We start from the raw sequence: 25999 nt of genomic DNA, 5'->3' as shown, positions 1-25999 counted from the left end.
TGTTTAATTAGTGAGGACTTTCTAAAGATGAAAACATTAACTAAGGTGATGTTAGGGAAGCTCTTTGTTTAAACAACTCACTATTAGAAATGTTTTTATATTGAAATACTCGAAGTATTTACCAGTTTGGTGCTGCTGTGTGAATAGTGGTCAGCAAGTGCACTAATCATGGGATGTTATGGTTGGCTGAGTATTAATGATGCATATGCACTGTCTCAGAAGAAATAGAAATACATGAGTGTATGAGCTACTTTTCAGTTGAAGTGATAAATTACCATGATCAAAAACAGCTTCAGGAAGAAAGTTTCTGTTGGCTTACAGTTCTGGAGGGTTCCAGAGGGCAAGCAGGATGAAGCAGGAAGCTGGCAGAGAAAGGGAAGAGGAGAGGGAACAAGGAACAGGAAGTAGGACAGGGTTATAGCCATCCCCTCCCCACATAATTCCTTCATCAAGGTTGTACCTCCTAAAGGTTCTGTAACCTCCTCAAACAGTGCTACAGCTGGGGACCAAGTGTTCAAATGCATGAACCCATGGGTACACTTTGATTCAAACTACTAAATAAATGTTATGTTTGGTTTCTGCATTTTTATAGCTCTAGAATTTTGATAACATTTTCTGTACTGCTTTTAGATACCTTAGTAGTTATATATGGCAACTGCAGCGATGGACTCAGCTACATAGACTTGCTTCCTTGTTTTCCAGTGTTATAACCTCCGAGTTTCATGGCTTTTATAACGCCTGATGCATAGAAAACAGAATTGTGTTAGGCGCCTGATAGTATTAACATTTTTCTTTCAGATTATCTGCAATGCTGGAATGAAGTAACTCAAGATGAGCAAGCTAAAAGTGGTAGGAGAGAAAAGGTACCGCAGCCTTGATATGTGTGAATATTGATATGTGTGATGTGCAAATAATATACAGTGTACTTATTGGGACTGATTAAATATGTATGTTGTGTAGTGGCATGTTGTACATATTTTACCAATAGTTAACTTTAAAGTATATAGCCCAGTGGCTAAACCTGGCTCACTTCCAGTATGTCTAGTGAACTAAGAATGGTTTTATGTAGTTTAAAGTATAAGTACATTTTGACATGTGAAATGATAGGAAACTCAAGACTCAGTGCACATCATTGACATTTTATTGGGACACAGCCCTATCTGTTAATTTATGTATTGTTGGTAGCTACATGGCCCATAACCCTAAAATAGACGCTTCCTGGACCTTTACAGGAAACTTTAAGTATCTTGAGTTTTAGGGCCAGGCAGTGGTGGCGTACACCTTTAATCCTAGCACTTGGGAGGCACAGGCAGGCGGATCTCTGTGAGTTCAAGGACAGCCTGGTTCACAAAGTGAGTTCCAGGACAGCTAGGACTTTTACATAGAGAAACCCTGTCTCAAAAAAAATCTTCAGTTTTAGAAAGCACTTTGTCATTTTTGTTGGTTTTGTTTCTTCCACTTAAAAGTCAGACAAACCTTACTGATTCTAGATTAGCTATACAGCCTTGAAACAGATTAAACTCTGTTGTGCCCATTTTCTCCTCTATAAAATTATCTTAATGTTATATGGTGTCAATGGCTAAGTAATACCTTGCTGAGAAAGTAAATGACAGTTTGCTAACAGTAATGTTAATCAAGGCTTCTACTTTGCAGGCAATATTGTAGTTTATATTTTCATGTATATAGTTTTACTCTTATAGATAGTATGTTATGAAGTGGAAAATGTACAACTTATGAGATAATATTTATTAAATTGTTAGGTTTCTAGTTATTTAACATAATTATACCATAATAAATTGTATTATTTCACTAACTGTATAGTTTCTACAGGAAGGTGGTTAGGATAATTTTTTTAATATTAAAAAAGAACCTCCCTCCCTCCTTCCCTTCCTTCCTCCCTCCTTCTTTCTTTCCTTCCTTCATGTGCATATGCCTGATGTGTGTGTGTGTGTGTGTGTGTGTGTGTGTGTGTGTGTGTGTGAGATGTGTGCCATGTTGTGCATGTGGAGATCACAGGACAACTTTTGGGAGTAAGTCATTTCCTTTATGTGGGATCTGGAGATTGAACGCAGGTCACTAGGCTTGTGTGACAAGTGCCTTTACATGCTGAGCCATCTGGCCCCAAGCTGTACTTTTCTGAACAGGTCAAATAACTAACCTGTTTTCCACTAATTAGTTAATTGTCTAATTTCTAGAACACTGCTCATACAGCCTGTAAACCTTAGGTTCCTCATGTCAGTTTGATTTTGCTTCCTGAAATAAATTGTTTTAGATACTTATTGTTGTTTTAGGCTAGTCAGCCACTATAAATTTTTACGGCTTTAAAGCAATTTATAATTTCCATTAATAATTACTGCATTAGTTCTTGCATCGCTGTGGTCAAAACACCTGACAGATAACTCAAAGAGAAAGTATTTATTTTGGCTCATGGTTTTAGAGCATCAAGCCCATGTCATTGTCCCCTTGCACTTGACTAGAACATCATGCTGGTTGGAGCACGTAGTAGAGGAGTGAAATGGTTAGCTAGTACACTTGTGGAACTTACCCAGTGACTTCTTCTAGCTGTCCCCGATCCTCCATTTCCACCATGGAGACTGTCGTCGAAGTCACACGCTCACAGCACTTGCACACTGCTCTGGGAGTGAGAGTTGAGTGCAGCAAGGTGACTGAGATGGAAAAGGCTCAGGACCTTTAGCTGCTGCTCAGTGCCAACAACATCTACACTCGTGGATTCAGTGAACTCTTCATTCAAAAGTCCTGAAAATACATTTTTTGTGTCTGCACTGAGCATGCGCTGACATTTTTCTTGTCATTGTTTCCTAACTATAGATTGCAATAAAGATCCACACATGATTTATGCTATATTAGGTATTGTAAGTGGTCTAGAGAGGATATGGAATATATGTGAGTTTACATGAGGAAGTTGAGTATGCACAGATTTGGGTATCTGTGAGGTCCTAGAAAGTCTTAGAATGTCTATACAGCATAATGAGATTGAGAACTCAAAAAAAAAAATATATATATATATATATATATATTCTCCAAAGGTCTGAGTGGGGGAAATAATAGTCTCAGGGGTTGTTTTGAATTGTTTTTTCTCTGAATTATATCAAAACCACACCAGTTTCCATAGGAAATGTATTTTGTACTTTCCATATCTCCAGAAGCTTTGTAGGTGCTTTTTTCTTATTTTATGATTTATTTCATGATGATGAGGTGACTCTACTTAGCATTTGGGGCTATGCATGCACATATTATGTGAGCATGTATATGTGCGTGTTTGTGTGTGGTGAGTGTAGGCATGCATGTGCCATAGTGCTCAGGTTAGAGGACACACTTTAGTGCTAGTGCTTTCTCTCTTGTTTGAGGCAGGTTCATTTCTTCTATAAAATTGTTCATAGTAATTCTCTTTTAATACCTATAAAAGCTAGGGAGATTTCCTGTTTTTTTTTTTTTTTTTTCTGATAATTTGTGCATTCTCTCTCTCTCTCTCTGAACAGTTTGGCTGGAAGTTTATTCTTGAGTTTCTCAAAAAGCTAACCTTCTTGTTTCAGTGATTTTTTTGGAGGGCTTTCTGTCTTTTTTTTTTTTTTTTTTTTTTGTTGTTGTTTTCTGCCTTATTTCTTGACCTTTGCTGGAACTGGGGTTATAGACAGTTGTGAGCTGCCATGTGGGTGCTGGGAATTGAACCTGGGTTCCCTGGGAGAATAGCCAGTGCTTTTAACCACTGAGCCATCTCTCCAGCCCTGCTCAGAGTAGTTCTGCCCCCCCCCCCCAAGTTAAAAAACATGCATTGCAGGCTAAGTGACTTGAGATGTTTCTTTGGCTAGTTGGTTGGGTTTTGTTTTTGTTTATTGTTTTTTTGTTTTGTTTTTTTTTCGAGACAGGGCTTCTCTGTAGCTTTGGAGCCTGTCCTGGAACTCACTTTGTAGACCAGGCTGGCCTCGAACTCACAGAGATCCGCCTGGTTCTTCCTCCCAAGTGCTGGGATTAAAGGTGTGTACCACCACTGTCTAACAATGTATTTTTTTTCTTTTTCTGATTGGGCATTTGTTGCTATTAATTTTCTCTTTAATCACTGCATTGCATATCTGATTAATTCTCATGTTTTTGTTTTTGTTTTTTGTTTTTTTTTTTTTGGCTTTTCAAGACAGGGTTTCTCTGTGTAGCTTTGCGCCTTTCCTGGATCTCACTCTGTAGACCAGGCTGGCCTCGAACTCACAAAGATCCACCTGCCACTGCCTCCTGAGTGCTGGGATTAAAGGCATGCGCCACCACCGCCTGGCCCCTGATGTTTTGTTTTTATTCAGTTCAAGATTACTTTAAAAAATTCATTTTTTATGTATGCATTTTATGTACATGGATGTTTTGTCTGCATGTAGTCTGTGAGATGACTGTGAGCTGCCATGTTGGCTGGTAACTGAACTCAGGTCCTCTGGAGGAGCAGCCAGTGCTCTTAACTGCTGAGCCATTTCTCTAGCTCCCTCAAGATTACTTTTAATTCTGTTTTAATTTTTTCTTTGATCTGTGATGTAAAGTGTTAATTTCTAAGTATGTGGTGAATTTTCAGTGGTTTTAAATGATGCTATTTTAGTTTATTTGTGGATGAGAAGATATGCTGTCTGATTGAGTTCTTTTGACATTGTTTAGCTGCTCTTTCCTGTAGAGCATGCAATGAATGCATATCCCGTGGAGCATTGCACTTGAATGCATATCCTGCTGCTAGAAGCCCTGTGAACAGTGGTCACATTGTCCTGTGCTGTACTCAGATACTCTATTGCTCTCCAGCTTCTGTCTGTTGATACTGGGATCTCCATAAATTTGCTTTTTTATATGTTCTGTAAATTTTGCTTCATAAATTTTGAAAGTATTATTTCTTTTAAGATGTATCAAGGATTGAGCATTACAAAATGTCCTTTACTCCTGGTTTGTAGTTTTTTTTCTTAAGTCTATTTTTCTGATGTTAACATAGCCACTCTGGCTTTTAAAAACAATTAGAATTAACATTTATATTCATTATCTTTATTTAAAAAGTTTTATTTTATGTGTATGTATGAGTGTCTGTCTGTGTGTCTGTCTCTGTACTGTGTGCGTGCCTGGTACCCTCCAAGGTGAGAAGAGGGCATTGGATTTTCTGAACTGGAGTTAAAGACAGTTGTGAGCTGTTCTTTGGACTCTGGGAATCAATCCCAGGTCCTCTGGAAAGGCAGCCAGTATTCTCTTAACGGCTGAGCAATCTCTCAGACCCTCATTATTTTACTTTTAGTCTACTTTTCCTTCAAGGAAATATTCTTTTTAGTCTGTTACTTTAAAATATAGTTTATTTTAAAATTAAAACATAGTTCAATTACATAATTTTTCCTCTTTCCATCATCCCTCCTATCCCTTCCATGTAACCCCACCATGTTCTCTCTCAAATTCGTAGCCTCTTTTTAAAAAATTGTTGACATATATTCCTAAATATATAAATATAGCCTGTTTAGTCCATATAATGTTACTTACACTCTTAGCCATCCTGAGTTGCCATAGTTCTTTGTCTACTGTTGGGACCCCAGGAGATTTCTCCTTTCGGTGTTATCATGTCTCTTGGAGTGCTTTGTCTAGGGTTGGAGCTCTGTGAGATTTCCCCTGCCATGTTGTATGTCTGTTGGTATTGTCTTGCTCAGGTCTTCTTTAGGCAGCCGTGTTGATGAGCCTTCATGGGTATTAGGTAGCTTCTCTGTCATTTATAGAAGACACAACCTTACAGTACACTTCCTGTTCTGCTGGAGTCTTTCCACCTCCTATTCCACAGTGTTCCCTGAGTCTTAGGTTCCAGAGTTGTGTTGTAGATGTATCAGTTGGGGTGGGTGCCACCTGTTCTCTGCATTTTGATCAGATGTGGCTTTCTTTAATGGTCTCCATCTGTTGCAAAGTGAAGTTTTTTGATGAGGGATGAGGGTGACACTTATCTGTGGGTATAAGGATGAGTATTTAGAATGTGGTTAGAAACTAAGCTGGTTTAGTAAAATGAGGGTAGTATGTTCTCCTCCAAGATCCAGGACCTCACTAGCCCTGAGTGTTGGCTAGCTTTCCAATACTAGGCATGATTTCCCTTGTGTTGAAAGTGCCTTAAGTCCAATTAGAGAGCTGTAGTTACCACCAAGATTCGCCACACCACACACACACTTAGGTTATTGTGCCCTGCTGGTTGTCGTTGTGACTTGTAGGCATCTTAACTGGATAGGACTATTGGTTGATTTCCTCCCTAGGAGGCTTGTGTGGCACCTTCTTGGTACCATGAGAGCTAGTCTGCAGGGAGGGACTTTCAGTTCAGTTCTAGCTCAGGGCCCTGTGTCTAATGTGCAGTGTGTCTTCAACAACAGGGACTCATTTTCCACCTCTGGGACACAGCAGGGCAACAGCAATAGCACATTACGTTTTGGGAGGCTCTTGAACTGCCTTAAGTAACAGCCCAAACGGGGGCTTCTCATGCCTGGCATGGGGGTTTTTGTTAGTTTATGGGGAGGAGTATTGTCAGCCAAGGCGGGAAAATTTTATTTAAACTATATGTTTATGTACAAACATAGACTTATATGTAATTTTAGATAAATACATAATAATACAATGATGGCTTTTTCAGACATCATTATTGTTATTTTCCCCTCATCCTGCCCTTTCTCTTTCTAGGTTGAATGTCCTTCCCTTCTGTAATTTAAGCCCTCCCCTTCCCCCCAATTTCTCTCTTAAATCACTTATATCCTGCACCTCTTGAGAGCTCCCTGCTGGTCTCTTTATACTTCTTTGGTTTCTCTGGTTGCTTCAAAGCAATAGTCTTCAATAAAAACTGTGAGTTTGTTTTGTTTAAAACTTCCAGGCAGTGGTGGCGCATGCCTTTAATCCCAGCACTCGGGAGGCAGAGCCAGGCGGTTCTCTGTGAGTTCGAGGCCAGCCTGGTCTCTAGAGAAGTTCCAGGAAAGGTGCAAAGCTACACAGAGAAACCCTGTCTCGAAAAACAAAACAAAACAAACAAACAAACAAACAAACAAACAAAAAACCTTCGAGGATATTTAATAGAAAATGGATGTATTTATCTCAATTTTACAGTGAGGGATGGGGTACTAATTATGGACATTTATAGACAAAATAGCTTTTATTTGTTGTTTTTAAACAGAGCCTCAGATAGTCAAAGTCAGCATTAGACTTACTGTGTGGCCAAGGGTGACCTTGAACTTCTGACCCTGATGCTTCCACTTCCCAGGTGCAGTCTGAGATTGCAGGTGTGCACCATCACACCTGGTTTCATGGAGCTGCATATTGAATCTAGGGTCACATTAGCAAGCACTCTATCAACTAAGACACACGCCTAGTGTTGAAGTAGCTCTTTAAAGAAATAAGGCACCAATGGTTCAGTCTTGGAATACTGCATGCAATCAAAACTAATAAAGCCTGGAAGACCATGCTGTGTTCCATTATGATTAAAAAAAAAAAGCACAAACTTAAGTAGTTGATTTGTGGTTAAAATGCCCATCACACAGTAGGTGTTTTCTTCTTTGCATTTTGACCATCTTTCTGACTACCTTGGAAGACAGCCATCAAGCAGTAAGGCCCTCCTACACAGTGAAGCAAGTAAACTAAGAGTAGGTGCGGTGCTGCCAGCCGCTTTCCCATTTGAGATCAGTGCTACACTTCGTCTTCATCAGAGCGAGCTTAGCTGCCAGGAGTGGCAGCTACTGCAGAAACCCCAAGCCAGCCAGACCACTGAGAATAAGTGATGGTGACCTAGTCAGCTCCAAATGGGACTCTGCATCACCTCCAAGGCTCAAGGAACATCATGAAAGAGGAGGTACAAAGAATGTAAGCACCAGAGGATAGGGAGATGCACCTTTTTACGTGACATAGCTGTTGTACTCATGAACTCACTACAGCTGTTATTATCTTCACAAGATCTGCATAGAATTGGGCTCTCAACATTTTGTCACAGATGGGAAGGAACCATCAGGCCCTGCCTCTCCCTGAGGAACTATTGCAGTTAATGGTGGCTGAAGGAGGATGTAGTTTTCTTTAGTGATTTAGCCACTCAGAAGTTGCCCGTGCTCAAGTAAATAGCCCCCCCACCAGTGCTCTTGCAATCAGGCAATTCTAATTAAACTTGGTGGGTCACACATAGAAGACATGAAGGCAGGAGGGTGGACTTGTTGAGAGGAAGAAGGGTTTTGCAGGAAAGGGACAAGAGGGGACTGGGAGGGTTGTGAAAATGACTAAAATTTATTATGTACATGTGTGAAACCATGAAGGAATAAAAATGCAATGCTCAGGGGAAAAGAATACAATGTTCAGGACAGTTTTAGCTGTGGAAGTATGTGCACCCCATCTAGGCATCTGTGGTTGTCATCTTGTTAGCTAACCCCTTCTCCTCTGTATACTGCTTCAAATGTCTCATTCACGGTCTGGTGGGGGTTCTTCCTGAGGAGCACAGGTAACATTGAGAGGCTGTGAAGCAGCAGATTGGCTGGATTGCCACCACAGCATCTGCAGTGGGCTGAGAGCAGGGCATAGCAGCAAGGCAGGTGGGGACAGCTTGCCAGGAACCTGGTTGTTTGTGTTTGCTTGCCTTGTGTGTAACAGAGGACTCTGCTGCTTGTTGGTGTTTGTGGTGGGATATGCTGCCTCAGGCACTTAAGGTGAGGTGATTGAGGAGATGCTGCTGGGTGCCAGTGCTGTTGACTTTCCCTGCTGGTGGTTGACTTTGGGGAGCTGAGTGGACACCAAGAAGCACATCTCAACCGATGAGTAGATCTTATCTTGTTTGCAGAGGACAGTTGTCAGCTGCAGGTGATTGGGAAGCACTGAGATCGACTACATCAGTCCCTGTGTATTCCAGGCTCTTCCTAGCTCTGGGCTGATAGAAGGTGGGGTGGAGGGTGGTAGAGTCTGTGGTGTTGGGAGGAAATGGAAATTGGAATTGCAGAATACCTTGAGTGTGGAAAGGAAAGCACTAGACACTGCCTTTGGAAATAGGTGATACAATTCTCCCAGAGGAGTTAATTTTGTTAACCTTGGTTGACCTATGGATAAATGGTAGGGTAGCATTTGGAACATGTAGATCACTCTTCCAGGCTTACCTGTGTTTAAGAGTATTACAGTGGAGAAGATTATCTTTGTTTATAATCTGACTTTTTTGTGTGTTCTGTTAAAGTTTTTACATTATTTTGTGCCATTTTACTGCTCTGGTAATTGACATAATTATATATAAGTTTTAGGCTGGTGAGATGGGTCAGGAGGTAAAGGCAGTTGGCACGAAGGTTGACAACTTAAATTTGAACCTGGGGACCCACATAGTGAAATAATAGAACCAATTCCTTCAAGTTGTCCTCTGACCTCCATACATACTCTCCTCAATAAATGTAAAAAAGTTATACATAAACATACAAACATTTAACTTATAGAAAGAGTACAGTGTAACTGGTAAAGCATTGTATGAGATGAGGTGTAGGCCGAGCTGGTAGAGGAGAAACCCAAAATGCAGTAGGGGCATAGGTTCAAATGTGCTACTGCCATGCTTAAGGGTTGGTAGCTCAAGGGTGGTAGAGTGGCCCTGCTTTTCCTGGTGTATTGCTTCCATCTGTACCTAAGCATTTTCTCCAGTTATATAACCAGTGGACGTGGGAATGGATATAGATAAGTTGCCTGTCTCATGTGTGCTTACATCTCATTCGGCGAGAACTTAGATACATGGTTATATCTAGTGTGGCAGCCACAGGACTAGTCATAGCTACTTGAGTTCTCTTTCTTGGGCACGGGCTAATTTAATTTCTGTTCTTGTCATGAAATATCCTTATAAAAAGCAACATAGAGGTATTTCTCTTAGCTTAGAGTTCAAGGTTACAGTCCATAAATGTAGTGGAGTCACCGCAGCAGGAGCTTGAAGGAAACAAATGCACCCATGCTGCCTGCTTATTTATTTGCTTGTATTCTACTAACTTTATTCTTAAAGAGCTCAGGGCTCAGCCCATGAAATGGTGCCACCCAGAATGGGTTAGGTCCTCCTACATCAGTTGACAGTCCCCACATACATGGCCACTGGCCAACCTGATCTAGACAATTCCCTATTACAACCCTTCTGAGGCAGCTATAGGTTGTGGTAAGTTGACATTTAAAACTAACTATCACAGGCACATTCAGATATATTTTCTTTAAAATCCATTTGTGGGTGTGACTTGCTTGAGGAGGTAGTGAAATGAAGTGCAGAGCATTTCTGATTTCCAGAAGGTAGACCAGTGGTTTAAACAGGCACCATGTGTAAAGAAAGGGACGAACAGGTACAGATATTCTTTCAGTTTGCAACCACAAATGGGGACAACTGGCAAAAGACCCTAGCTGATGTGTGTGCTGGTGGATGCGATCCAGTAAAAAGGAAGGGATAGATGGTGTTGTTATTGTCATCATTGTTATCATCATCCCCTCCTCATTCACCTCATCCTCCTCTTTCTTTGTTTTTGAGACAGAGTCATTGTGTAGCCCTGTCAGATAGTGCCTTAGGGGTCTGTTGCTGTGATAAAACACTAAAACGAAGGCAGCTAACAGAAGAAAGGGTTTTTTTTTTTTTTTTTTTTTTTTTTTTAACTTGTGGTTCCATAAGAGTCCATAATGGCAGAGTGGAGGTAGCAGGTTCAGGCAGCCAGAACAGCGGCTGAGAGCCCACATTTTGAACCCCAACCAGGAGGCCAAGAGCACACCAGGAATGGGACAAGTCTTTTGAAACCTCAAAGCCTGCCCACAATGACACACCTCCTCCAACAGGGTCATAGGTCCTAATCCTTCCCAAAGAGTTCCACTTATGGGGACCAAGTGTTCAAACATTGAGCCTATGGGGGCCATTCTTCACAGATGGTAAATCAGATCAGACAATCCAACAGACCAGCCAAAGAGAGCTTTACAATTTGTGTTGTTATTGTGTGTATGATGTGTTCGTGGGGTGCACACAAGTTGTGGTGTGTGAGAATGTCAGTGAACCACTCTGGAGTTGGTTCTTAAAAGAGAGCTTTTTAAGGAAAGATAATACATTGCTTTTCTGCCAAAACCCCAAACCAAACCAAAGAACTGGGAAACCCCAAGTCGTCTGAGTGATTTCCTGACTCTGAATGGTGAGTCTTCCTGTGCTGGCTCTTGTGTCCATGCTGGCCCTGACTGCTCTTCTCGCAGGCTGTGGTAGCTATTCTAGCAACTGCCATCTCTGAGTCCAGCAGGCATGTGCCTGTGTGGGCACTTTAGTGGTTGTGACTCCCTTCTGCTGCAGTCTTTGGGGCTCACTACCTTACTTCTGTCTGCTGCCTTTAAATGGTGCCTCTTCAGTGAGGTGATGGTGGACACTGTTGGCAGTGGCACGCCTCCTCTGATGACTCCTCCACCCCGCTTCCCCCACATCATATCCCACTACCTGAAAACTGCATCATCCGCGTAAATACTTGTTGGACTTGTGTGTGAGAGGCAGATATTTTTTTATTTTATTTTATTTTTTTGAGATGGCGTCTTACTCTGTACCCAGTATGGCCTGGAACTTGGAGTAGCCCTTTTGCCTCAGCCTTCCAAGTTCTGGCTTTACAGGAACATGCCACTGCACTGGCTTGGAGGGTGTTGATTATAGTCTGTTGGCAAGAGTAGAACCAGATGATGTGTACACAATCAAATGAGGAACGAGAGCATAGAGAGAGGGTCAGATAGACAAGTGTGTACATGTTTGCATAATCAGTGAGAGCACAGAGAGAGAGGGCTCAGATAGCTTTAGGGAGCTGCTGGTGGAGTGTATTCTTATTTGTTTATAACTGTTATGTAAAAAGATGAGAATGGGACAGGAGAAAGGGATTTTCAGTTTTGAGAAGAGCAGAGAAAGTGCAAAGCCTTGGAAAGTAGAAAACTTCCCAGGTGCAATAGAAGATTCCCGGATTGGTGAATATTTGTTGCATATTTGCATGTGTATATGTATTTGTTTGTGATTTTCTGAAATAGAGTGTGTTTTCCAATCAGTTTAACAGTGTTATAAAAGACAGTGAAGGGCTGTGACATGAAGTGGTTAATGCTTAAATAATGATCCCTCTGAGCAACATTCTCTTTGCTGTTGACACAGAATCCACACTAATGGAGAATAATGTTCTTTTTAGCCTTACCAATAGTTCTCGGGTTGTGGGACTCCTGGCCCAGCTGGAGAAGATCAATACGGATTCCACAGAGTCAGATACTGTCAGATATGTTACATCCAAAATTCTTCATTTGGCTCAAAGTCAAGGTAAGCTGGGATTCCATCTTGCTTTTGGAATACTTTTTCAGTTCTTTAAAAGTAGATACTAAGGGGGCTCAGCGGTTAAAAACACTGTTCTTCCAGAGGTCCTGCGTTCAATTCCCAGCAACCACATGGTGGTTCACAGCCATCTGTAGTGATATCTGGTGCCCTCTTCTGGCCTGCAGGCACACATGCACACAGAACACTTTATACATAATAAATAAATAAATGTTTAGAAAAAAAGTAGATACTAAGAATGTTCTGATTTTTGATATAAAGAATATTCCAATTTTTGATAACTGAATGGTTTTCTGTAAAAATGAGCCTTTCTCAGATTGGTTTGTAGAAGTAGGAAACTGAATGACTTTGGAGATAATTGATTTTCCACACAGTTGTTTATATTTGAACCATGATCAGATGCCTGAGAAACAGATTATGGAGGAAATATGTATTTTGGCTCTGCTTCAGAGGCCACAGTTCATGGTCAGCTGGCACCGCTGTCTCTAGCCCTTCTGGAGGCTACATGCCATGGTGGGATGAGTGTGGGGGAGTAAATTTGCTCACTTTACAACAGCCAGGAAGCCAAGAACACCTGCATACATGGATGTTCCCCTGCACTCTCCACTTAGTAATGCCTCACAGGCATCTCAGTCCAGCATAATCACTCAGTACTGAGACATACTTTTCCCAATTTCCAAAAAAGATCATAATTTTACAATCCCATCTGACACAACATCACTAGCCCTTGTAAAACCACCCCCATAATAGTTTCTTCCCCAGATCTCAACAGTTCTAGTATTGCTCACAAATTTAAGCCTGAAGGCTCTTTTGAGACTCAGACTCTTAGCTGTGATCCACAGTAAGATCCACAGAAACCCACTTACATCCAGTACACAGTGATGAACAGTGTTTCTTCTCATCCTGGTAATCTGCTAAATTCTTTTGCTCCATTCCTGACATATGGGACATGTGTTAGCATGGTGTGAGCTCTTGAGGGCTGGGATCATCCTGTCCCTTGAGTGTTCCCAGCTGTAGCCCATCTGATTTCTTCCCTGTGGGACTCTACTTTCTGCTTGCAAATTTCCTCAGCAGGTATTCATGTTTCTGGGATCTCCATCTTCATACACCATCCCGATCCTGAAAACACTTATTGAAGGCTGACAAATTGGAGCACAGGGATGAATTTTGTTGTAAGGAGGCCAAGAAACTGGTGTTTATTTTTTAGTCTTCATGTCTTTTTCGTTTTTTGAGACAGACTGTTTCTATGTGCTACCACCCTGGCTGTCCTGGAACTTGCTTTGTAGACCAAGCTGGCCTTGACCTCACAGAGGTCCACCTGCCTCTGCCTCCCAAGTGCTGGGATTAAAGGAGTGCACCACTACTGCCTGACAAAACTATCGAAAGCTATTGGGGTCCAGCCCCTCGATAGCTTTCCAGAGTTCTAGAGGAGATGCTACTGGTGGTGGATTAATCTGAGGGGTTCAGTAATAAATCTATGCACACGAATCTCTTTAGTACATACACTTTATTCTTCTGAGTCAGTTCTCCCTCTACACAGCTTCTTTTTTGCTCTCATACTTAGCTCCTTTCTTGCCTAATTCTCTCTACCTCTTTCTGCTGTTCCCTCTATGTGCTATCTTAATTCTGTCATCTTAGTTCTGCCCCATCTTGGTCTTTCTCATCTCATTCTTACCCTCCTAGTCCTTCCCCATCAGACTCTTCCTCATCTACATCTTGTCCTTGTAGTTCTCCATCCAGTTTTCCAATCTAGTTCCCCAGTCCCTGAGGTTCACAGTTATATATCCATGCAGTAGCAGTGCTCTGGCTAAGGCAAGATCACCAGGCTTGAATTCTTATAGGGTCATAAAGGCAGATAAGAGTTTTCCTTAGGCAGTGACTGTCAGGCTTTCTTTTACAACCCAAAAGGGGAGTGGTTAAGAGAGGAGGTCAACTAAGAGCCAAAATCAGTTAATATATCAGAAAAAAGGAATTTATGTGCAGAAACTACATTCCTAGAAGTGGTTAGGTAAAATGTTAGGAGTCTACATACCATTAAGGCTGTATAAGAAAGGAGAGTCTGAGCTTAATTTGCACAAGAAACAAAGCTATGTGCCTTGGCTTAGGAGACTGTCTCCATAAGGGTGTTTACCTTAATTCAGGAGACTCAGTGGTTGGTCTGAAGTGCTTTGTCCTGTCTGCTGTTTGGCTTTGGATTCTAGAGAAGTATGTCAGATAAACTACACTGTTAGAAGTTCTTGGGGAAGGCATGAGAGCGCACAAGAAATTCATAGCAGGAAACAGCTGATATATTAAAAGCCAAATATTATCAAATACACCTTGAGATTTGGGTTACTCTGGAAGAATTCCTTGATTCTTCCAGGTATAACTTGAGTATATTCAGCTGAATTTCTACTTCATTTTCCTGTGGCTCATAGCACAAAACTGTGGTGTTTAAATGAATTTTCCATATGAATGTCAAAGGCTGCTAAGATGATGGGAAAACCTGGAGTAGAGTGAAAAATTGTTAGTTTAACATTTTGTTTTCATTTAGTGTCTAGAATCCCAAGATTATGGTTAGAAGTTGGTGAGGAGTTAGAGGCTGCCTTGGACTGTGTTCACAGGCACAGAGATTTCCATTGTTAGATGCTGACAGTGTGTGGCTCATTAGTGATGCTGTGTCTTCTGAGGATATCTGTAACACTAGCATCAAAAATGACTTGACTGTATTGAGGCACCAGCCTTGCTTTCTATAACAAGGATGGCTCCTTCAAACAATATTTTGTTTTCTTGTAAGACCTAATATTTTTTGGTGGGGACAGCTGGGCTGAGTAAAAGATAAGCGATAGTTTAGATTGCCAAAGGAATATATACTTTAAATAAAAGAATTTCAGTTTATGAACACAATATGCCTGTAGGTAAGTTTGCCATGCTGTTTAGCATTAGCAGAATGTAGCAGTGAGCAGACATGAGGGGTGTCTCATGTCTTCATACTATTTATGGAGATGTCTGGTTTGAAAGGCACACGGTTTCTTTAAGTTGTGACATCACATGGACTGAACTGTATCCTTGTTTAGTGTGCATGGTAACTGTCAAAACAGTGTTAAACTGAAGCCTTTATGTACATTTATCCCTCTAATAATTCCTATGTGAAATCATCTGCTCTAAGCAAACATAGGCCACAATAGGAAGTGGAATTTAATTCTAATAGGAAACGCTCAGAACTTAAATTCAGTTTAAGTAGAACTTAATTAAATTAAAAAACGGTAACACAAAAGAAGGCAGTAAAAGGAGAGATGAATGTAAGAGGCTTGAAATACTCACGGAAAGGTGTAGTGGTCTTTCCCACCCCTTCAGTAGATATTTTCCTCTCATGCAGCCCTCTCTGCTCCTAAACTCCCTTGATTATCTCCATATGAAACATAGAATTTAGCCCTCCTGTCTTAGAAGCTTAATTGTAGAATTTATACAACATTGAGAGTGGATCCTTTGTCTTTCATTTTTTTAGACCTCAAAATATTGAGATTAATGTCTTGGTACCCTGCATTAACAGAGTTCTGACATTAATATCCAAGTCTGAGAAAGTATGAAGGGCTTCAAACCTCTGAATGCAATGATGTGTTGCTCTGAGAGGTCTGCAGAGTCAGTAGAGGCCATAAGCTCTGGTTCTGCAGCGGCAGCGTCACCTTGTCTGCCTCACTCATTCAGTGGATGACTTGATTCAGACCATGAGCAGATAATGTGGGTGACATACACGGACTAGGAGTGGTTGGTTCTTTTCTTGTTATGTAATTATCTCTCTCTGAATTGGACTGTGAAGAAGATGCAGGGGCTCCTGAGTAAAACAAAGTGTTTGTGCAGTTCTTATCCAGTGGTAAGGACAGTCATTTGAATGATGGTGTCTTCAGCTTCTCACAGGACAGTCCTTCCTTGCGTGGCTCATTTATGTGATTCAGAATTTTGATCTACATTAAATACAATGGAAGTGTTTGAAAATGGCCTGAGGTGTTTGCTGTCACTCACTTTGATGAGCTGTTTCTTAGTTTTGCTCGTAATGTAAAAGGCCTTCCATCGCAGTTTCTACCTCCATTACAGCTCAATGCCGTTTCTAATTTTAAGATTTTTTTGGAAGGATTGACAGGGACTTATCGTAGTCCATTATATTTAAGGAGAGAAAGTCTTGTTAATTGAAAATGGAATCCCATCCACAGAATAGAGTTATAGTGTTAAAGGGATGAACATTCAAGAGTCAGTTTAAATTGTTTACAGTGTTAGCTATATGTAACAAACTGGTGTTTTGGTTTTTTTTTTTTTTGTTTTTGTTTTTTTGGTTCACATTTAAAGAAATTTTTTTTGTGTGCTGAGGATCGAACCCAGGGCCTTGTGCTTGCTAGGCAAGCGCTCTACCACTGAGCTAAATCCCCAGCTGAAGAAATTATTTTTTACCTTTCAGAAAAAACAAGGAGGGAAATGACAACCAAAGGTTCTACTGGCATGGAAGTTCTGCTGTCAACATTGGAGGTACGCCACAAGCAGCCTTTAGTGACGTAACTGTCGTCGCAGGAGGGGGTTGAAGCTATTAACACACATAGCAGGAGGGGCACTGAAGTGAACGCACACATGTGAACGTACTAACATGTATTATGTAAGCGTACATTTGTCAGTGATTATAATAACTAAAATTTAATCTCAGATGGTTTTAAACCATTTACTCTGTATGTGTAGGAGGGCATACCTGCCATGGCACATGTGGACGCCAGAGAACAATTTCGTCCACGGTTCTCTCCTCCCACCTTTATGTGGGTTCTGAGGATCAGAGTCAGGTCTTCAGACTTGTGCAGCAAGCACCTTTACCTGCAGAGCCATCTGGCTGGCCCTAAATTTTAGTCTTTTTTTTTCTTAACAAAGAACTTATTTTTATTAATTATATGTATGTGTCTGTGCATATGTGTATAAGTACAGGTGCCCATGAGGCTAAAGGTGTTAGATCCCCTGGAGCTAGAGTTCTAGGTGCCTGTGAGCTGCTTAACGTGGGTGCTGAGCATGTTAAAAGCACTCATTGACAAGTCTGATGACCTCAGTTCAATTCCAAGGACCCACATGGTAGTAGGAGATAATCTGTGTGTGCAAGCTGTCCCCCCAATTCCAGGTCCACTTCCATATACATCAATACGTAATATAAGAAAAGTGATGAAGACATTGAAGTTTTAATAAGAGTATAGTAGAAGTCAATACAGTTGTACCTAGAGAAATTAGAAAGGTCATTTGTTAGATGTAGGTAGTTACCAGCAGGTTAAAACATTTGAAATAAAAAAAATTAGTTTTTAATAAAACAAATCAACTGCAAATCAACTATTTGTTTCAGAACACGAAAGATCTTCAAACTATACTTAATATCTTAAGCATTCTTGTCGAGCTGGTATCTTCTGGTGAGTTTTGATTTCCTTTGATTTGATTTGTATTTATAAATAGTGACCAGCTTTCGGTCCTATGAACTTCATTTAAAGTTTCTTGGTATTAACATTTTGGAAATGAAATGTCATGCTCTTGTTGTTACTTGCTGTCTGAGGGAGTGGGGAATGTGTGTGCTACAAGAAGGTGCTGAGTGTTGGACTTTCTTACTCTCCACCTTATTTCTTTGAGCAGGGTCTGAGCCTGGAGCTTAAGGTCTTCAGCCAGGCTGTTAGGCAGCAAGTCCATTGATCATCCTGTCTTTGTCCATAGTGCTGTGAGACTGTGCTCAGCTTATTACATGGTTGGCTGGGATTGCCTTATGAGTCACAGTAAGCTCTTAACCACAGAGACATCTCTCCACTGCAGTGTATTATTTTGATGCCTTCAGACACTGCTCAAATTCTCCTTGGCTACTTATACAGGACCTTGACACTAGAATTTTTATATCATTAGTGTTTATTTTTTGTATGCTGCATTTTAGATAAATAAGTGAAACAAAACAAAGTGGCAGCTGAATATGGTGGCAGTGCCTGTCTTTCCAGCATTTTCAAGGCTGGTGCAGAAAGACCACAGATTTTAAGGCTAGTTTTGGCTGTATAAGGAGACCCTGTAACCAAAACACAAAATATGATTTTGATAGTATTTAGTTTCAGAAATGAATGATTGGATTGAACATTTATTGAGGGCTAACTAATCACGGTGCCCACTGTGGGAAGATATGATGTTTGCAATGTTTTAAAAAAAAATTTTAGGTGGAGGTCGAAGAGCAAGTTTCTTAGTTGCCAAGGGTGGATCACAAATATTGTTACAACTGCTTATGAACGCCAGCAAAGAATCTCCCCCACATGAGGAACTAATGGTGCAGACTCATTCCATTCTTGCTAAGATTGGACCAAAAGGTAAGAGTTCCATTTTTATGATTATTGAATATAGAACCTTCTAACTATCTTTGTAACTTTTAATCTTCTTCTTCTTCTTTTTTTTTTTTTTCCAAGACAGGATTTCTCTGTGTAGCTTTGGAGCCTGTCCTGGATCTCACTCTGTAGACCAGGCTCTCCTCGAACTCACAGAGATCCGCCTGCCTCTGCCTCCCGAGTGCTGGGATTAAAGGAATATGCAACCACTGCCCAGGGAATCTTTGTCTTAAACTGCTTAAATTTTGAAATGCAAAGCACAACTTTTTCTTGGGTTTAACAGTGGAATATTTTTACAGTTAACCAGCAAGAACAGGGGATCCAAGATTCATAAAGAGTTGTTTTGAATGTGGTATAAAAGGGGAAGAATGCCATTATCACAGTGTCTTAGTGCTTGTGTGTGCTCATGTGCATATATATATATCCCCACACACACACAGTATATATATATGTGTGTGTGTGTGCATCTCTGCATATGCATATGTATATATGTGTACACACATATACACGTAAAAAGTGAACACGATGTGTGTTCTGGTGAAGTTAGGAGGGGAGTTGTGGGTGTAGTGTGTGGAAGTGTTTGTGAGTGTGTTGCTGTGACAGCATTTTCACTGATAGTCACATTTGTACTGTGTGCAGTTGAGTGCTCTGGAAACTTCCTATTTACAAAGACCAATGCAGCTGTGAAAAGCTGTGAGGGTCCCGGCTGCAGAGACATGTAAAATACGAAAAGCACACTGAGTAAGGAGAGGGCGGGCCTAGGACCAGGAGAGGCTGCTTATTAGGGACAGAAACTCTGAGTGGAACCTAAACTCAGTGTAGAGCTGTCTGTACACTGTCTTCACTTTGAGGAGTCTTGATGTGAACATGCTATGCATACATGTAGGCATGTATGTCTTCATGTAGCATGCAGGTGTTTAGCTTGTACTTTTAACAGATCGTGTTTATAAGAATGCAGCTGTGTGGTGACCCTGAGACTAAACTTATCTATCTTATTCTTCTTTAACTTCTGTACTTGAGATTCATGAATTCCTTTTCTGATATTTTTGTAGAAAATGAAAAACAAAGTTTTATTTATTGATAAATGCGATAGTACATTCTTCCTCTCTGATTACAACCAGTAAAAGTTATCTTTTACTTTTCATGAAATTAAGGTATCGATGTATCTGTTTCTTCCACTTTAATTCTAGGTCATCTTTTTATTCTGCATCTTAAATTGTGCTTTTCCCATTAGTATTTATTTGTACAACTTCTCTGTTCTTATGTCATTCATTCAGGTTGTACAGTAACTTCTTGAGTGATTTTCTGTTTTTTTTTTTTCCCTTATGAAATAAAAGTTACTTTCCCTTAGGGATATGTAATTCTTTCTGCATGAAAATTTGTGTTGTTAATGACTTCTGCTGGTCCAGTTTCTTAATATTCTTCAGATCTTGTTACTTAATATTTTTTATTGTTGTGATCTCTTTGTGAGAATAAAAATTCAGAACTTCTGTTCTCTATTGACAAAGTAATGCTAACAGGTAGAAATGTCCACTACCCTGAATTACACATATTAAATATATGTGTACTAAGATATCACCCTGTATTCTATAAATATATATATGTAAATATTATTTTAATCAGAAATTAAAAATAAAGTAGTTAAGGAGATGGAAATGGGAACTGCCTTGACTTGGTTGTCACGTGCCATGTCATGTACTGAATTACCACTAGACCTCTTCTGGTTCCTCATAAATTCTTAAAAGATTTAGTTTTATCATCTTAACGTGTGTGTGTGTGTGTGTGTGTGTGTGTGTGTGTGTGTGTGTGTGTGTGTACATGAATGCAGATGACTGAGGAGGCCAGAGTTTTCAGCTCTCCCCGAAACTGGACTGACATGTAGTTGTAAGGTGCTTGCTGTGGGTCCTGGGAGCTGAACTTGGATCCCCTGGAAGAGTAATAAGGACTTCTAACTGTTAAGCCATTCTAACTCCCCTCTTAGAAATCTATTTGATATATTTGCAACATTATTTTCTATTTTAAGATATTCATATTTTTATTAATTTGTATATTATTTTATAGGTATAAAAATAATATGTTCACATTAAATAATACTGGTAATGGATATTTAGGTTATTTACTCCTCGTCCTACCTGTACTGTGGGAGGAGTATGGAGTGAGACTTACTGGAGAGCACATCGGCTATCTTCTCCTCACGTGGGACCGTATATGTGGGGCTACTCTAGCCCCTCCCCTGTCTTATTCTCCTTCCTTGTTGTTGTAGGAATGTTTCAGAAGGGTAAAGGGTATTAGAAATTATACATAAATGATTATCATTTTGATTATTTCAGGCCAACTTTGCATCTGATATGAATATATAGTACATATTTAATATGTCACTACTGTTTTGCCTGGCAATTCTAGGCAAGCCCTCTACCACTGAGTTATATCCTTTGTCTTCATTGCTTTTCAACTTATTTTTGTTCAAAAGTTTCATGTGAATAAATTTTTTTTTAAACAGATAAAAAATTTGGAGTGAAAGCTAGAGTTAACGGGGCACTGAATGTAACTCTGAATTTGGTCAAGCAGCACTTCCAGAACTATCGCCTGGTTCTACCTTGTCTTCAGCTCTTGCGAGTGTATTCTACCAACTGTGAGTACTTAGGGTGGCCGTGATTTACTCAGGGTTGGGAAGTTACACAAAATGAAGTTCAAAAACCACCTAAAGTCTATACATCTCTGAAATTTGTGGAAAGTAAACTTTAAAATAGCCCATAAGTCAACAAAAGTGATGTGCAGTAAGAAGGGAAGGTGACAAAATCGTGAGAATTCTCACCAGTTCCTTTCATTTGAAAAGGACTGGGGTGAGAGGAGAGCCTGTGGGCAAGGCTGCAGTCGAAGAGTATGGAGTATTGGCAGCTGGGAAATGCTTCTGTCTGGGCCATAGCTGTAACTGTCAACTTGAGAAACGGAGACTATCCTGGGAAAGAGGGCCTCAATGAGGGATGGTCTAGATCAGCTTGCCTGTGGGCATTTCTGTGGGTGACTGTCTTGGCTGAGTTAATTTAGTGGGAAGACCTTCCCCTTGTGAGTGGTTCTGTTCTCTAGGCAGAGGTTCTAGACTGTGTAGAGTGGAGAAGGGAGATGAGAGCATGCATGTGTGTGTCCATGACTCTCCACTCCTGACTATGGTTTATATGACCAGTTACTGCAGGCTTTTGCTGCCTTGATGCCCTGCTGGGATGGACTGTTTCCTGGATTCATGAGCTAAATAAAACCTTTTCCCCAAAAGTTGTCAGGGTATTTTGATCACAGCAACAGGAAACAAATATAAGATACTCTAGATGTTCACAGATGAAAGAGGAGAAGGAAGACACATGGTCTTCCCATCAGCATTGACTTAGTCCTCAATAGCTAAAGAACAGTGCTGGGACCTCTGAGGAAGTTAGAGAGATGACTTCCAATCACCTCCCCCACATACTCTCCTTGATATATTAGGTCTCAAACCTATGAGGTAAACATTTCCTATGTTTTCTGACTATGAAATCTCAGTTAGTGCATAAACCATAGGAAGATGACTCAGTTAGTAAAGGGCTTGTTGTACAGGCATAAGGACCTGAGCTCTGACCCCTAGTGTCCCTTGCCTGTAACTCTAGCACAGGGGAGGAGGTGAGAGGGGCACTCTCGAGCTTGCTGGCCAGCCTGTGTGAATGAATCACTGAACTCCAGATACAATGAGAGACCCATCTCAAAACTGTAGAACAATAGAGAAAGATGACATTGACTTCTGGCCTCCGTATATACACTCAGGTACACACACACACACACACACACACACACACACACACACACTCACACACACACACACACACACACACACATGAAATGAATTATACACCATTTGTATATCATGAAAAGATATTGATGCAACACAAAGTATGTGTGTACACACATTGTGCATGCTGACAATTTAGTTGAGGGCATGCTCAGAAAAAAATGAACACTTATATGATGAAGAAGAACATAAGCAAAGAATTTGATAGTTAATCAACAAAGTTAAGGATAGACATAAATAGTAAAATTGAGGGATGAGTTAGGAAAGGGTCAACAGAAAAACTTGATTTAGATCCCAGCAGTTGGGAGGCAGAGGCAGGTGAATCTCTTGAGTTCAAGGCCATTTTAGTCTATAGAGCAAGTTCCAGGACAGCTAGGGCTACACAGAGAAACCAAACCCTGTGTTGAAAAACCAAAAGCAAACAAAAAGCAAAAAACACATTAATTAGGAAAGAGGAAAATTGATTGAAGAATTAAAACTTGATTTGAATTAAAAATGAAGTAATTTTAAGTACAGCAGCCAACTGAGAGAAGTAGATGGTAAAATAGGACAGGAAGGCTGAGCCAGGCTGTAAGCGGGACTGGAGTTCCCATGGGACAGAGGAGCTGCCGTTAGTCCTTCTACTAGGAGGCTAACAAATGGTTCATGTGTAATTGTGTGTGTGTGTGTGTGTGTGTGTGTGTGTGTGTGTGTGTGTGTGTGTGTGTGTGTGTGTGAGAGAGAGAGAGAGAGAGAGAGAGAGAGAGAGAGAGAGAGAGAGAGAGAGAGAGAGAGAGGAGAGAGAGAGACAGGGTCTCCTATGTAGTCCTTACTGTCCTAGAACTCACTGTGTAGACCAGTCTGACTTCAAACTTAGAGAGATCTACCTGCCTCTGTTTCCTGAGTGCTGGGATTAAAGGCAGCCAACTGCCACACCCAATTTATGTGTAATTTCTTTAAAGTAACATTTGTTCAGAATTTAAAATACTGGCACAGTTTTCTCACTGCCCATTATCTGTAGCATACCAAAACTGTCTTTGTTGTATACTCAGAGGTTGCTTTAATAAAGATCCTGGGTGTATCTCACTAGGTGGGACTCCGCACATCTAACTTGTTTCTACTTGGGCAGTTCCTGCAGCTGAGGTCTTAACAAGAAGGCCCTTGTGTGTCTTTTCTCACCATCCCATTTGCAGGCACTGTGTCACATGTGACTGTTCATACCTGCGATTGTCATTCTGACATTGTCCATGCTGTACCTATCTGCTGAGCTGTTACAGAAACGTCCACCTTCTTAACACCACCTTGCTCCTTTTAGCACTAACTCCTGTTCACATTGAGTGGGATCAGGCATCATTTTTCCCAGAAGTCCCTCTCCGTCTCACTCTGAAGTGGGGATGCCCAGTGGAATAAACAGCCTACAACTCTTCTTGCATCTGGACAGTGACGTCATCATGATTTATAGTCTCTGCCATTCCTGCTATGCTCCGTTTTCTCAGAGCACAGCCAATACTTGTCTCCTATTCCCCACACTCACTTCCTGGTGTCATCTCATAATAACTCTTTTCAGAATGTTGCTTGCTTCCAGCTTCCCATAAAAATAAAGCAAAATACCAACCAATCCCCTCAAACCCTACAGCAGACCTTCACAGTGTACTGGACAGCTTGCATTCATATTGACTAAATACTTTGGAATGTTTTTGCATTTATCACTAAGGCTCAAATCACTTTGTATCTTTTTCTTGTTTCTCAGCTGTGAACTCAGTATCTTTAGGTAAAAATGGAGTTGTGGAGCTGATGTTTAAAATCATTGGGCCATTCAGTAAGAAGAATTCAAGTCTTATGAAGTGAGTAAATGTTTTGATGTGAGTAGAAGTTATGTCCTTAGTCATTCTGAGTGTTGTTGTCTTGATACATACATAAGCAGTTGAAGGCAGTTGTATTTGGAGTCTCTAGTTCTTAAGTAGTTGGTTTTTTTTTTTTTTTTTATAATGGCGAAGATGTTCTTAATTAAAAGCTTAATCTTTAAATTAGAAACTTTCAGTTTGCTAAGGATATGCTTTTAGATATGACAGTTTTGATGTGCTTCTAGACACTGTGAGAAGAAATAGGCCATTTACAGAGTGTCATTCACTGAGACTTTGTTGAGTGCCTACTGTAGTCCTCACCTGACTTGCTAACTTTTAAGACTGTTTACCCTCCTTCACAAGGTTACCTGACATGTCTTAAATTGTACATTTCTATTTTGCCCAAATTGTGTTATTCTTTTTATCTTCTCTTCTCTTGGGTTATGTATGGGTGTATGAGTATATGTTTTATTGTGTGTATGTGTTTCCATTAATTTATAGATCCTCTAACATCAGAAATGAAGCACTCTGTGTTAGGGCTTATGCTTAGTGTAGTCGTATTGAGGGGTTTTTAAAACTCACACAGCAAGGCTCACACTGTGTCCCACCTCATGAGTTCCCATGTGTCATCCTTGTCCTGTCATTACTGCACTGCCACAGTGCTGTTTGCATGTTCTAGTGGAGACTGTTGAGTAAGCCATAGGTACTCCCTATGGTGTGATTATTTCTCCAAATAACATATACCTCTGTTAAATAAGGGTGGAAAAAGTGTTGCTGCCACAGAGGTACCAACAGGATAATGCCTTACTAGAAAATAATCTCCATGGTCTTGGGTTGTTGTAGAGTCACAGTTTTGCATGGATTTGTTTAGATGAGAAATAAGCAAGTTACACACATTGTTTCCCAGAATCTTAAAGGAGTTTGCAACTTCCCAGAGAAGTATAGTAGTTCCATGAACTTCCAAGCTCAGCAATGGCCAGCATTATGCCATTGTTATTTTATCCTTCTCACTGTCCATATATTATATCTGCCATTGCATTTGATCTATAGATTCTTTAGTTTGATTACTGTCAGGTAGAAACTTCTATTGCCACAGGTTCATTTTTGTGCCCAGCAATATTAATAGTGGTTCTTAATTTCATTTCTTGTTTCTGACTGCTGAAAAATACCTTTTTTTTTTTTTTATTCAAAGTGATTTTATTGCTGTGTATACTTGAGAGAATTTATGCCACTAGAGCAGAGGCTGTGGATGACCCACTTAGTCTTATAGTAACGAGCCAGCCGGTGAATTCTGCTCTCTATCAGAATCAGGCGGAATTTAGCATCCTTATCCTTTCTGTTCCGCTCAAGATGTTTTCGGACAGCCACCGCTTTCTTTATCAAATGGTACAGATCCTCAGGGAGGTCAGGGGCAAGGCCTTTTGACTTAAGGATTCTCAGGATTTTGTTACCAGTCACAAAACGGACCTGTGCCACACCATGCGAATCCCTCAGGATCACACCTATTTGGGAGGGAGTCAGGCCTTTCTTGGCCAGTTTGTAAATTTGTTCCTTCACGTCGTCAGACGTCAGCTTCAGCCACGTGGGGACACTATGGCGGTAGGGCAGCGCCGACTGGGACAGGCCCTTCCCGGGAGCGTGCATGGGACCCATGATGGCGGAGGTCTGGCAGCAAAGACTGAAAAAATACCTTCTTAATACTTGACTTATTAATTAGTATCACCATTCAAATAAATTT

The 25999-nt window shown here is 40.6% G+C and overlaps 2 protein-coding genes across 11 annotated transcripts in view; one reads left to right on the top strand and one right to left on the bottom strand.

Annotated features, from left to right (window-relative positions):
• Agtpbp1 (ATP/GTP binding protein 1) overlaps positions 1–25999 on the top strand; it is a 157053-nt gene that overhangs the window by 16334 nt on the left and 114720 nt on the right. For 7 of the 10 annotated variants that reach the window (XR_004944945.1, XM_036186843.1, XM_036186842.1 and 4 more), the window contains exons 2-7: positions 12141–12265; positions 16710–16777; positions 17622–17685; positions 18463–18609; positions 21125–21256; positions 24168–24261. Coding sequence is in view for 9 of the 10 variants with exons in the window: in XM_036186843.1 (XP_036042736.1) it covers positions 12141–12265; positions 16710–16777; positions 17622–17685; positions 18463–18609; positions 21125–21256; positions 24168–24261 (630 nt within the window). In the remaining variant the exon portion in view is untranslated. Of the gene's footprint in view, positions 1–798; positions 864–12140; positions 12266–16709; positions 16778–17621; positions 17686–18462; positions 18610–21124; positions 21257–24167; positions 24262–25999 lie in introns of all 10 variants that reach the window. The other 3 variants (XM_036186845.1, XM_036186844.1, XM_036186846.1) reach the window with 1 other exon arrangement.
• Positions 25459–25921, bottom strand: LOC118583833 (40S ribosomal protein S13-like). The gene has a single exon (XM_036187544.1). The coding sequence runs from the start codon at positions 25912–25914 to the stop codon at positions 25459–25461; it is 456 nt and encodes a 151-aa protein (XP_036043437.1). The 5' UTR covers positions 25915–25921.

This window comes from Onychomys torridus, chromosome 5, assembly GCF_903995425.1.
Source record: "Onychomys torridus chromosome 5, mOncTor1.1, whole genome shotgun sequence".
Classification (NCBI taxonomy): domain Eukaryota; kingdom Metazoa; phylum Chordata; class Mammalia; order Rodentia; family Cricetidae; genus Onychomys; species Onychomys torridus.
The sequence above is the reverse complement of the archived record's forward strand: the minus strand, read 5'-3'. Positions and strand labels throughout refer to the sequence as shown.